Raw genomic sequence first — 13,874 nt, forward strand, 5'->3', positions numbered from 1 at the left:
GTATCAGATGATTTCGGAGCCAAGGATGTTGTAGTCCACGCGGATGGATCCCATTGACCGTTTGATGATTGCGTATCAGATGATTGCGGAGCCAAGGATGTTGTAGTCCACGCGGATGGATCCCATTGACCGTTTGTTCCCATTTCTGCAGTAATTCGAGGTGGTGTGGGAGATTCGGCCCATGATGGAGATAAACTTGTACACGTGTATTTTCTACTGTCTGGAGCCAGAGTTTCCCACCAATTCGGATTCATCTTTGATAAGAAAACTAAATTCTATATCAGATTGACGAAGGATCAAATTATCGAAGGATCAACCGAAGGATCACACGAAAGACAAACACCCAACCGGTCTCGAAAGATGATCTTTCGTAATTTGATACAAACGAAAAATGAACGTTTGTAGATCTTGGGCTATTGAAATAGAACTTATTGGGCTTTGTGATTTACTAAAAGTGGGCGGTGCACAAAATAATAAAAATGCCGGTGCACATCAACCAATAAAATGGCGGTGAACACAACATGTCTGGGCGGTGCACATGGGCCGATTGAAACTTTATTCTCTTAGTGGGCGGTGCCTTGGGCCCTGAATACCAACAGCAAACAAGCAAGCTTATTTGACACTTGGTTGGTGCCTTGGGCGGTGATCAACAGCCAACGAGATATTGTTTTGAATTGTTTATCTAATTTGTGAAAGTGGTCGGTGCTCAATAATCAACAAATATTCCTTTTTTTTTTTTTAATTTGTGGCGGTGCCTAGGGCAGTGAGCATAAACAACCAACAACAAATATCTTTGACACTTGGGCGGTGGAAAGGTTGATGATCCCAAAATTATCTTTCAAATATATCTTATCTGTGAATGTGGGCGGTGCATAACCGATTGACCAATCATTTTTGGCGGTGCAAAACAACACACAACCAAAAGTTTATTGAACACTTGGGTGGTGCACACCAATCAACAAAGTATCTTGATCCTTCGAAGTCAACAACCCAGTCAACAACCCTATCTTGATCTTTCGAAACAAAACATCAAACTGGAATCTTTCTATTTGATCCTTCGAAGTCTTGTATGCTGGATCTTTCAAAGTGTTGGGAATATGATGATCTTTCGAAATCCTCACAAATATCACAAATATATGATCCTTCGAATTTTAGCTTGATCCTTCGAAAAACAAAAATTGACCCTTCGAAGTTGTTTAACTGTGAAGACGACCCTTCGAACAAATAGATGATCTATCGATTCTGTTGTGATGACCTTTCAAAATCAGTTTTGACCTTTCGAAATCAGGTTTGACCTTTCGAATCAGTTGACTGGAAAAGATGATCCTTCGAAATACTATTTTGATCTTTCGAGGTTCTTAATGATCCTTCGAATGATGAACTTTATCTTTCGAAATATGAAGATGATAAGATCATCAAGAACACAGCGACTGTTAGTTTTCCAGATCTGACGAAAACTAACCCAAGACTTGAACAAAACCCGGTTTTAAACAAGGAAAAGAGCCACGGCTCTGATACCACTTGTAGGTCCCTCTTCGGAGGATGACGAACCTAAACCTTGTTATACAAACCCACTAGCGAGTGCGGAATCCAAGCTAGCAAGCAAACCGGGATGAGACAAGTATAAACACAAACACACAAGGGTTCACCGATTAACACCACTGTATTAATACGAATGAAGGTTTCGGTTACAAGCACAATGTTTACAAATCTAACTTGCAAACTCTCTAGTGTGTGTGTGTGTTCTGATAGAATGCTCTCAAACTCTCTCTATTTGTGCATCTATCTAACAAGTCTCTCAAGTCTCTTACAAAACAACACACTATATGGGTATTTATACCCATACACAGCAGGTCTGACCGAAGGATCCGATAGATGGTCCGAAGGATCATATTTCGAATACAATGCTTTCGAAGGATCAGCAAGGACCTCGAAGGATGATCCTTCGAGGTCTATCAATCGAAGCATATCTTTTGAGGTGATCGAAGGATCTACATTATCCTTCGATCACTCATCCTTCGAGTCAGACAACTTACATCAAATTTACTAACTGTTGACTGAGTCAAACCAGGAGGACGGTTGACGTGGTCAACTTACAAGACTGACAAGGGCATCGTTTACATATAGACCGAATACAGACAAAGTACAGACACAAGTGCATCAACACACCCCTCGACCCTTCCATCTCTGATACTTGGGCTCGTAACTGGACCACACAACTAGTAAGTTCTTCACATTGAGACTTCAATTGGATGTTTTCTCTATGACATGCTGAACGACTTGGTATTACACCCCAAACATCAGCAGCACGAACACCCAGACCATACATAACCGCATCACCATTTCGATCACTACCCATTACTTTAGAAAAAACATCATCTGGTCCAGGCTTATCGATCGAGCCCTCGGGAAGATTAGAACTAAGTTGTTGCATTTGTGCCTATATTAGACATAGTAACAAAAATAAGGTATGTATTTCTAACAACATCAAGAACACATAGAAAAAATATGTGTATGAATATATAAGCATGTTACTTACAATAGCATTTGAAGCTTCCAAATTTTTGGTAGTTCCATCTTTGGAGAAACATGCACGAAACATTTCCAATCGACTTGGATCTTGTCCCTTAGATGCCTGTTTGAATAAAAATAAAATAAGTATTAACAATGGATATCGACATGCTACATTAACAATTGCACTATCTCATACAATCACCTTTAGCTCTTCGCGGACTCGAGCATAACTTTTTTTACCCGTTACTTGAACCATCTTCTTCTTTGCCCTATTCGCCTTGTTTTTTTCACTTACGAGCTTCAGTAGACAAGTGAAATTTCAGAATGGGAAATAAACTAATGTTATTTAAAGTGGTAGGCTATTTCATACCTTAGACTTTTCTTTATTCCAATACTTCACAAGTTTCTTCCATTGTTTTTTTTTTGCACTTGTTTTGGCCTAGAACTTATTTGTTCCTTCAGTGACAAAGACGGATCATGGTATAGTTCCTTAACTCTTGCCCTCCAGTTCTTCACCTTCCGCCCAAATGATTGCAATATCCAGCCTTTAGCAACTTCAGGAATATCAAATTTTGTCTAAAAATGAAACAGGTTACATGAGAAAACAAATACTTAAGTCATTAACATACATATTTTTAATTATGTACCTTTAAGAGTGCAAACAACGCTTCTTTTTTAGCGGTCTTAACTTTATTCCATGGTTTATAAATCGGACAATATTTTCCACTCCTTGAAAGGGTTCCCATGAAATGGGTCAGTTGACTACTTTTGTCATTAATAGGTTGTCCATGTGCATTAACTAAAATAGGAATTCTATCCCCTTTTTCTTGGGCCCAAACCTTTGGCATACGCATTGGTCCTCTCACTCTTTTACGTACATTTCGAACTACAAAAAGTGAACATGATTTACAATGTACATATATACATTAAAAATACTAAATATATGCTTTAACAAAAAAAATGAAGCAATCAAGTAGATCGAATAAACCTGCTTCATTTTCTTGTTGTGAAACTTCACGCTCTTCTTCATTTTCTGGAACTTCACATTCTTTTTCAACCCGTTCATCGTTTTGATTTTCTAAATCATTCACCTGTTCTAAATCTTCCATGTCTTTATCTCCATCATCTTTAAAACTATCTTGTTCTTCATAAGCTTCATTCATATCTATATCTTCAATATCATCAAATTCAACATCATCTTGTTCTTCATTGATATCTATAGTTACAAAAAAAGTAAGCATAAAAAACAGTTAATTGAATCTAGACTTAATATTAATTAAATATCATACATAAAATATTTAAAAAACAAATATAGGTACCATGAAATCTCATGTCACGCTCCCCGTGGTCATCATTGTTGTCAACTGCAGATAACTTTCTCTTAGCAACAGTTGATCTCTCTCTTGTATCAATTACTTGTCCCTTTTGCATATGAGATTCTGAAAATGTTAGCACACAGGAGACAGTCGGAGCAATGAATCGTTTCTGTGCTAAATTAGTATATCTTTTCAGGGACTGCGGAGCAATGTATATTGGACGTTGTTTCTGTAAGTTGAATTGTTAGGGAAGAAACCGAAAGAAATTATATTATCCGTATTTGATATTAGTACCTTTTTAGAGATTTTTGTAGCAGCTTCTTGATAATCTTGCTCAACATCAATATCAAAACCAGGCATATACTCTACATCTATATCTTTCTTGCTGGTATCCATTGATTTCTTTTTCTTTTTCTTTGTTTTGTCACTCTCTGCTAGACTAGTCAAAGATTTAGCAATATTTTTCAATCCCAAAGCTTGTAATTTTTTTTGGTTCTTTTGAATCCTTGACATTCTACTCTTTTCATAAGCATTCATACGTCTTTTGGAGCTTTGTCCTTGCATACTTTTATCTTCCATTACTAGTGTACAAAAAAAAAAGAAAAATCTTATTAAATCATTCATTTAAATTCAAGCACTCTCAAAATTGGTTTATAACAACAAACAAATCACCGATACGTACTGGAGATTTTTGTTTCATACTTCCAATTTTACACCAATTTACCCGATCATTATATTCACAAAAGATTTGAGGCTTTGTAAGCTGTTCAATTTCAAGCTAGTAATAACCGTAATAAAAAAATGTATTCATCATCATAAATGTTTGAAACAAATGATAAAGATGGACGGTTGTATTTGTAAATATAAAAAAGTGGGTGAACAAGATAACAATTGCGAGATTTTATGAACCAGTGTATCTATCGGCTAGAAGGTAATTTTGATTGGAATATGGTAGTGATTTTAATTGGATTATACCATCATTGAAATTCAATATCAATAGCAACCGAATGAGATAATAACGAAAACAACAATCAGTGAGTTACCTCAAGTGGAAATCGGTGAGAGTTCAAAGCGTACTGTCGTCTATAATCACGCGTCGTGCCACCGGACTTCTTCGCAGCGACAAGCAGGTTAACGAAGAGTGAAGGGAAGGTGAGAGGGAACTGTGTGTGAGGGTTTTTGTGAAGGGGAGGTGAGTGGGGGATTTACGGACTGATTCGGAGTGATGAACGAAATTCAAAGATTGATTTGGTTCGTTTGACTTTAGATTGAAAATTGTGCGTTTTAATTATGAGTATATATTTAGTCACCTATATCTTTCCTATAATTCTTTGTTTCCTCCTATACAATATCCTTTGATGTTTTAAATGGATCGAATATTGTATTTTAAAAAAAACTAGTGGGGTTGACTTAAGGCTGATGTAAAATGGTGTTTGTGAGTTGTACCAAATGCATTGAAAGGTGTACCTTTTTTTTGCTATAGTGACTTGTACAATGTGTTTTGAAAGTTGTACTTTCATAGGGGTATGGATGACATTTTACTCAAACTAGTATTAAGTACTCCTCGCGTTACGGCGGGGGCGAGCACTAATGTCACACTACTGCCAGCGACCACCGACACTGAAGTTAGGGCGTGTTAGTGCGAAGAAATTAAACCGAAATGTAAAACATAGAATAAAATAACTAAGTCGATCTAGGACTCGCGCGTTACGATGAACCCGGTCTATTTTTTCCCGTTTGAGAGGTTTATCGTTGCAAATTATATTTATATAAGATTTTGGCTAAATTAATTAGATTATTATAAATAATAGTTTACAAATAAAACAATACAAATTTGAATGGATCAAACTGATTGAACATGGTAAGATAATGAAACCATTATTTGATTAGGGCACAACCACTTAAACACAATTTACAACCATAATGCATACAAAACAGATTGAATTTGGTAAGATAATGAAACCCTTATTTGATTAAGGTACAACCACTTAAGCATAATTTACAACCAAACATGCATACAAATTATTTGATTAAGGCCCAATATAGTCCATTAAGAAATTTTGATATACTATTGACCTTGTGATCTATTAAGACCCAATATGGTTCATTAAGACATATATGATTCACTATTGGCCAATGTGACATATCAAATCCTAATAAGGTCCGTTAAGACATATACGATCCACTATTGTCCATTGTGCTTCATTTAGGCCCAATATGATCCATTAAGACATGTGTGATCTACTATTGTCCATTATGATCCATTAAGGCCCAATATGATTCATTAACATATCCATGAATAACCTTTAGCCACACATTTTTATAAATGTGTGGCAGGGCGGTTTTGCCAAAAGTGTGGCCGTAGCCCCTTTTTCACGTAGTGCCGGTTCAACCGCGTGATAAAACCTGGTTCAACCGGTTAAGCCATTTTAGAGCCCAACTCGATAGATGTTTCAGTTAAATTTGGTCATGTGCCTTGCACATGAGGGCATTTTTTGTCAATTCACTTTAATGGAAAGAAGAAATTAGCGTATCATGGTATCGTCCTTATTACGAGTTCGCAAATTTGGAAGGCTAGGAATGAGCTAATGTTTGCGGGGAAGCATCCGGAGGTTGAGGAGGTGTTTAGCGTGATCAAGTCTATCGGGTATCTTTGGTTTAGGAGTAGGTCAAAGTATTTAGACGTTTCATGGGTCGAGTGGTGTAAATTTGTATAGTGCTTTCTTGTTCTTTGTAGTTGGTTTGGCCGCCCGGTTGTTTTTCGGGCTGGCTATGGCTGTTCAAAAAGCTCGGAGCTCGCTCGGATTTAGCTCGAAAAAAGCTCGCTCAATATGGCTCGGTTTGAAAGTGAGCCGAGCGGCTCGGTTAGAAAGTGAGACAGCTCGGCTCGGCTCGGTTTGGCTCGCTTGGTAGCACAGCTCGGCTTAGTTCAGATTATTTTCTTCATAATATATTTATTTTTATATACATTATAATATATTACAAAAAAACTTGATGTTATTTATATATATTTAGGCTTGTAATTTCAGCTCGGTTTTTAAATCCGAGCCGAGCCCAGCCAGCTCGGTTTATAATCGAGTCGAGCCTGAGCTTACCCTGGCTTGGCTCACCTCATGAACAGTCCTAGGGCTGGCCTTATTTTAATGAAGTTCTCCTAAAAAAAAAACTTTTAAAAAATAAAAAGATTATATATACATACATAAATAAACAAACCTTCCATGTTTGCACTTTTAAAAAAAAAAAAACCTAAATTAATGCATTAGGTCTTTTGACTTTGTGTATTCATGTTCAGTTCATTGGTTCCCTTTCCTTGCTTTCCCTGTCCATCGAAGAAACAAAAGCAGAACCACACCATTACTCCAAAATCAACAGCCCCTTCTTCATCGTGACCTCCACTGTCGTCCAACTCCAGCAGCCACCGCCCACCTGCCCTTGAATTCTCTATCTCAGGTGTTTTTTCTATAACTTTTTTCACTCAATTTGCTAAAATTGTTGTTTGATTTGTTAATTATTGTGTGTAAATCCTTGAAAGTTGCTATATGATTATGAGATATGATATAAATTCTTCATTATCTTCGTTAGGGTTTGAATGCTTTCCAGATAATGCTTTCACTGCATAATTTATCAATACTAAATTTATCTTCATTAATGTAAGTATCTAAATAGGCAAAACAGTTGCATGTTGTAGGGCTGAATGCTTTCCAGATAATGCTATCACTGCATAACTTATCAATAAATTAAGTTAAAAATAGGAATCGGTAGGTATCCGCATATTAACACATGGCGAAGGGCTACGATCGTACCATATTCTGGTTTGTCCCTTAAAGTTGTTGTTTGAAACCCCAACATTCCCTAACATAACTGATGTCCTTCACCTGCAGCTCAGTTGGTTATTGGGCCGGGTGTCTCCTTGTGAGACCCCGGTTCGATCCCCGGTGGTGGCGAGGGTGGGACATTTGTGCGCAATGATGGTGAAAAACCCACCGAGGAGGGTTTGATCCCGAGCGTCACCCCGGTTTTCATCCAGCTGTTAACCTCAGCGCTGCCCTGCTATCTGGGCACAGACTTGGCGAGGGTCCGCATTGTGCGGATGTGACAATGGTCACCATTAGAAGTTCACCTTTCAAAAAAAAACATAACTGATGCAAACAGCGACTTTGATTAAATCGCTGATTAGGTTCCATACTTCAATAAAATTAGCTTATTGAAACCATAACTTTCCATAACATCGCTGTTTGAATCCAAAACTTCACTGAAAGTCGTTTTATAAATCAAGACGTTCTTTAAAGTCGCTGAATAGATAAACAACATTATAAAGTCGCTGATTCAATCCCACATGTTATTTAAAGATTGCTGAATGACATTGAGATATTATAAATTTACTGAATTGTCACGTGAAGGATTCAATTAACTTTTTTAAAGGTGTGTGAAACTTTTTTTAAAAGGTTTATGTTGTGTATAAAACTGTCACAAAGAAATTAAAACCAATGCCACATGCTCCTATTACATTTAAGTTTTGTAGTGTAAATGCCTACTACTATATTCTGCATGTTGGTTTAGGCCTAGTTTACACACACAAACAAACACTAGAGAAACTCAAATATGGAAGGATAAACTCACTGTACGAGAGAGTCAAAAAGAAAGATGAAAGGCTTAATATTATTCAATAAATAATGGCTAAATAACCGGTACACACCGTGACCCACTCTTCTACTTAATTCGCCTCCATAATAATTAGAGGTGGTAAAATGGGTGGGTTGGGTAGGTTTGGGTAATGGGTTAGGATGGGTATGGGTTAGGATGGGTTTTTTTAAGAAAAAGGTCAAGATGGGTTTAGGTCACAATGGGTTTCGGTCATGATAGGCTAAAAATTAAAAAAAAAATAAATATTAAAAAATTAAAAAAAAATTACAAACAATCCAATAAAAACTCACCTTCTTATGCCCTTCAAGTTGTGTCAACATCCCAAAGCCACCAGTACACCATGAATGCATATGATATACCTACACCTCTCCCCAAAACTACAACTCCCCTGTATCCAAAAATTACAAACCTTATCTTTCTTAACACCAACACCAACACCAACACCAGTACCACCACCTCTACTGTTAACATTATTATTATTATTGTTCAGATCACTAGTATGTGCATGACATGAAGTGAAAATGAAGTTCTATCTAAGGCAATCAACAAGTAGTTGTTTTATTCAGACTTATTATTCTTTCCACAATATGCACAATTTACAAACTGTCATCCATAAACCTCAGTGCCTCCATTTCCGCCCTAGTGTATCTCCTTTTCTTTGATCCAACATTAACAGTTTCATCTTCTACTTCAGAGTGGATAACAACATCAATTTCGATTAGTTTTGATTAATCTTCTCTGATAGTTTGGTTAATTAGTAATTTAAGTGTTACAAATTAAAAAGTAGTGTGCTTAATTGCTAATTTAAGTGTTATAGTTGTGTTAAACAAATTTTTAGTTTACTTGAGGCCACCAAATACATTCTGTAATTACTTATGAATTGGGTGCATGTATATGACTTATGAAATTACTAATTGTTTGTTTAATCCAGTTTTAAGATGGATACGAGTTGGATGTCTTTACCAAGAGCTACTACTGAATATGAAAACGGTATTGACAAATTTCTTGATTTTATCTTTTCTACCGAGGGTAAAAATGGTCAAATATCATGTCCATGCATTGATTGCAGTAATCAAATATGGGTTGATCGGGAGGAGGCTAGAACGTATCTCCAATGTGTCGGGTTTATTAAAGGCTACAGAATTGCACCTTTTATTTCCGAATCATGTGAAACTCCTATGTTGGATGCTGAAGATGACATGCAAGGGTTGGTGCATGATGCATTCAACGGGTTTGGTGAGAACATACATGAAAATGAAATAGGGACACAAAATGAAAGTCAAAGTATGCCAAACACAAATGCGAAAAAGTTTTATAAAGCGTTAGAAGATGCAAAGAAAGAACTATATCCTGGGTGTAAGAAGTTCTCAGTTCTTTCTTTTATCATTAGACTATTTCATAGTAAGTGTATTGGGAAATGTAATGACAAGGGTTTCAGCATGATGCTTGATACATTGAGGGAAGCCTTCCCATATGCTTCCATACCAAAGTCATTGTATGACCTAAGGAAGATAATAAGAGAATTAGGACTTAGTTATGATAAAATTGATGCGTGTCCTAATGATTGTATGTTGTACTGGAAAGAAAACAGTAAGAAAACAGAATGTGATATATGTCATACGTCAAGCAAATGAAAATGATCCAGATGATGAGTTAACCATACCTGATACGGATAAGAAGATTAAAATCTTACGTCAAAAATAGGAGTAAACCCGAGGGTTCCATTGCAGAAGGATATTTAGCTGAAGAATGTTTGTCATTTTGTTCATTGTACTTATCAAGTGATGTGGAGACCATACATAATAAGACAAGTCGGAATTATGATGATGGTGGTTTCGAGGATATTTTACCTATCTTTTCTATGTTGGGTCGACCGATTGGTGCTACAGTGGTAGAGATACTTGACCTTGACATTTTGGCTAAAGCACATTCATATGTTTTATTCAATTGTAGTGAAGTTGATGAATTTCGAACGTAAGTAGTTATTTAGAAGTTGTGAGTTCCATTTATTATATTATATTTAAAATTGTTTTTGTTGTTATCATCATTAATTGTCATCTTTTGACGTTGCAGAGAACATCTGACGAATGTTCGTCATGAAAATCGGAAATTACGTGAGCGTGAGATTCAGCGTTTACATAGCGAGACTTTTGAGTCGTGGTTTCAAGATCATGTACGGAATAGACATAGATGTATTACTTTTAAAATACAACTCTAATGATATAACATTTTCAAGCTTCTAATCACTAGATGTATAACGAAAAATTTAACACATCTTTCCTTAATTCAGGTTGAGGAGCTGCATACCAGAGGGGATCATAGAATCACGGAAGATTTAAGAAACTTGGCAAGTGGCCCAGCTGAGTTTGTGAAAAAATACAAGGGATTTATCATAAATGGTTTCCGATTTCACACAAAAGATCTGGAACAGAATAGGAAAACACAAAATAGTGGAGTTATGCTTGAGGCCATGACTAATAGTTTCTCAAATGCTAAAGATAACAATCCTATCGTGGGAGATGTAACATACTATGGGGTTTTGAATGATATCATTGAGTTGGAATATGCTGTTGACAGGAAAGTAGTTTTGTTCCATTGTGATTGGATCTCGAATGGTTCAAGGAAAAAGCAAGATGAGAATGGGTTTACTCTACTCAATTTTGAAGGTTTGAACCCTCATAACGACCCTTTTATACTAGCTTGTCAAGCACAACAAGTATTTTATGTTGCAGATCGTGTTGACAAAGGATGGAAAGTTGTGATCAAGACAACGCCTAGAGATTCTTATGACATGAATGAACAAACATGTCTTGAGAATGTGGAAGCACATTTGCAGAGTGACACATCTACGGGTCCTCAACTTGATGAAAATATGAATATTGAATTGGTTAGAAGGGGTTTAAATGGGACCGTTGTTGACAAAAATACCTTAGTTTTTGACGGAGATGAAGATCTATTTGAAGCTGCTTCATGATTTCAATTAGTTATTTAGTAATATGATTTTTTTCATCGTATATTCAGTACTTGTATTTGATTTTTTTTTCTACATCGCTGATAATAATTATTTTTTCATCGTTATTGCTTGTTTTTTAATAGTTATGTCATGTGAATAGATATGTATCACAACTAGTACATCTGCTGGGTTAGATCAGATCTTGCCTCGGATGTTCTATCATAAACTACTTGGGGTTGGAACTCACTTGGAATAGATGGAGTAGTTTTGACTTGTCATGTTTGGGCTAGACAAAAATTCTTATGTACATTAATGTAATGGTGTAACTGTGGGGTTTGGATGGTGTATACCCCAACACCTTGCTCGGTTTTAATTTATGAATGAAAGTTTGAGTTGGCCATTCAAAAAAAAATTGATTGAGTATGTGTCCCGCTTTCAACCAGATCAGAAAACCACAACCCAGGGTGGAAAGAATGTAGCAGGATGAATCATGAAACTTTAGTTTCAAAATTATTTTTTGTTTACTACCATCCCGTGTAATCACGGGTCAATGACCTATTGTTATTATAAAACTCTAGCGAATAAACGTCCTATAAAACTTATGTTTTACGACTCAAATATCAAGTATCCTATAACGGTGTATTATAATAACGCCATAATGATTAAGCGTCCTACAAAGGTTAAAGTTATAAGACCCTAGTGTCAAGTGTCCTATTAAGTTATGTTATAACAGAACTCTAGTGAATAAGCGTCCTATAAAACTGATGTTTTATGACTCAAATATCAGGTGTCCTTTTACAGTATATTATAATAACACCACAGTGATTAAGCGTCCTATAAAGGTTAAATTTATAAGACCAAAGTGTCAAGTATCTTTTTAAGTTATATTATAATAAAACTCTAGCAAATAAGCGTCCTGTAAAACTAATCTTTTATGACTCAAATATCAAGTGTCCTATTACGGTGTATTATAATAACACCACAATGATTAAGCATCCTATAAAGTTTAAAGTTATAAGACCCAAGTGTCAAGTGTCCTGTTAAGTTAAGTTCTAATATGACTTCGACTAGAAAGGGTCCTATAACACTGAATATTTATGACTTAACTACAACGTGTCCTATTAAGTAATGTATAATAGGACCCTAGATGATCAAGTGTCCTAATACAGTACCACATAATGGGACACTAACAATTAAATGTCTTATAAAGTACTTTATTAGGATCTACATTTTAAGTGTCCTATTATATGATAATAGGACCCCAAAAAATCATCCATCCTATTAAATAGTTTTTTAGGACACCGGTTTAGTAGAGTATATTATAAAAGGACCTCAACAGTTCATTAGTCCTATTAAATAGTTTTTTAAGACCCTCTTTTACAAGAGTCCCACAGAAAAGGTCCTAAAAAGCCATTTTTGTTGTAGTGTTTCAATCACTCAAAACTTCCTCAATTTTCAACCAAATCAAGTGAAATTGGAGTCTACCTTGGCTAATTTTTCACGCACTTTCTGAGTTTGAGAAGAGATTGGTGAAAAAACGAAGTTTTCGGGGTCGAATTCCAAACCCTAGTTCTGAAATAGGGGTTTTTGAAGTTTTTGTTTCACAAGTGTGTTAGCATCTTCAAACCAAGGTATGGAAGCTTATTTGTTATATTTTGATGATACATTGTGAAAAGTAAGGTTATTTAGGTTATTTGTTCATACCCACTTGTTTGTTCATAGTTTTGTCTTGTAACTTGTTACTTGAACATAGTTATGGTTTGTAGATGTAGGATTGATAGTAAAGTAGTGAACTTTTGGGAATCTCTACATTGTAGAGACACCATGCCCAATTTTTGAAAAAAATTTATAAACTCTTGGTTCACTAGCATCTATAACCATAGTAACAAGCAAGTGTGGGGATATTGTGGGAGAAAGGACTAATATTTGTGTCTTGGTTGTGTTGTTTGCTCTATTGTGTGTAGGAAAATGGCACGAACAAAGGAAAAAACTGGAGGTCCGCGCTTCCCAATCCGTTATTTGATCTTGAACCACCTATGGATTTGCCGAAACAAGTTTGGAAGTGATATAATCCCATATTGCCGAATCATCACGGGGTTAATGAAGCAACAAAAGGCACTTATGTCAGAAGATAGAGGAGCAACAAAAAGACATCAGCCTTTTACTCCAGACAAGTTAGGGATTAGTTGGAATTACACGCAATCGGAGCGGTACCATAAGCTTAAGTCGGAATGGCAGAGATGGAGAGCATTAAAGGCGGGTGCTAGAGATCTTTTACCGGGTGAAGAAGACGAACCCGAAAGTGATGCGAAAATCCCGAGTGGTGACGATGATTATGCGGATGCGCCGCATGGTGGTGAACATGTGAACTTGAATGTGGGGCAAGGGGGCCCGGGTGGAGGATATGGTGGTGCCTTCTATGACTACACAGAGCGTTCTTATGAGCC

General features: G+C 36.3%; 2 protein-coding genes across 5 annotated transcripts; one reads left to right on the forward strand and one right to left on the reverse strand.

The window, feature by feature from the left end:
• Positions 1-1,690: 1,690 nt before the first annotated feature.
• Positions 1,691-5,105, reverse strand: LOC110921835 (acidic leucine-rich nuclear phosphoprotein 32 family member B-like). 2 transcript variants are annotated; one of them, XM_035987103.1, is made up of 9 exons: positions 4,874-5,105; positions 4,125-4,411; positions 3,834-4,059; positions 3,503-3,730; positions 3,162-3,400; positions 2,885-3,090; positions 2,717-2,812; positions 2,540-2,635; positions 1,691-2,440 (listed from the first exon to the last, which is right to left on the reverse strand). In XM_035987103.1, the coding sequence occupies exons 2-6, from the start codon at positions 4,407-4,409 to the stop codon at positions 2,911-2,913; spliced, it is 1,158 nt and encodes a 385-aa protein (XP_035842996.1). In that variant the 5' UTR covers positions 4,410-4,411; positions 4,874-5,105; the 3' UTR covers positions 1,691-2,440; positions 2,540-2,635; positions 2,717-2,812; positions 2,885-2,910. The 2 variants fall into 2 exon arrangements, with proteins under 2 accessions (XP_035842996.1, XP_035842997.1); XM_035987104.1 differs by having other exon boundaries at positions 2,166-2,440; positions 3,834-4,029.
• A 1,996-nt stretch (positions 5,106-7,101) lies between these two features.
• On the forward strand, positions 7,102-11,728 carry LOC110923577. 3 transcript variants are annotated; one of them, XM_035987105.1, is made up of 6 exons: positions 7,102-7,280; positions 9,406-9,464; positions 9,544-10,448; positions 10,548-10,647; positions 10,765-11,140; positions 11,588-11,728. In XM_035987105.1, exons 3-6 carry the CDS (start codon positions 10,336-10,338, stop codon positions 11,602-11,604), a joined length of 606 nt encoding a protein of 201 aa, XP_035842998.1. In that variant the 5' UTR covers positions 7,102-7,280; positions 9,406-9,464; positions 9,544-10,335; the 3' UTR covers positions 11,605-11,728. The 3 variants fall into 3 exon arrangements, with proteins under 3 accessions (XP_035842998.1, XP_022023343.1, XP_022023342.1); XM_022167651.2 differs by lacking the exon at positions 11,588-11,728 and having other exon boundaries at positions 10,765-11,549; XM_022167650.2 differs by lacking the exon at positions 11,588-11,728 and having other exon boundaries at positions 9,406-10,448; positions 10,765-11,549.
• The last annotated feature ends 2,146 nt before the right edge of the window (positions 11,729-13,874 follow it).

This window comes from Helianthus annuus, chromosome 17 (genome assembly GCF_002127325.2).
Source record: "Helianthus annuus cultivar XRQ/B chromosome 17, HanXRQr2.0-SUNRISE, whole genome shotgun sequence".
In the NCBI taxonomy this organism is placed as follows: Eukaryota; Viridiplantae; Streptophyta; class Magnoliopsida; order Asterales; family Asteraceae; genus Helianthus; species Helianthus annuus.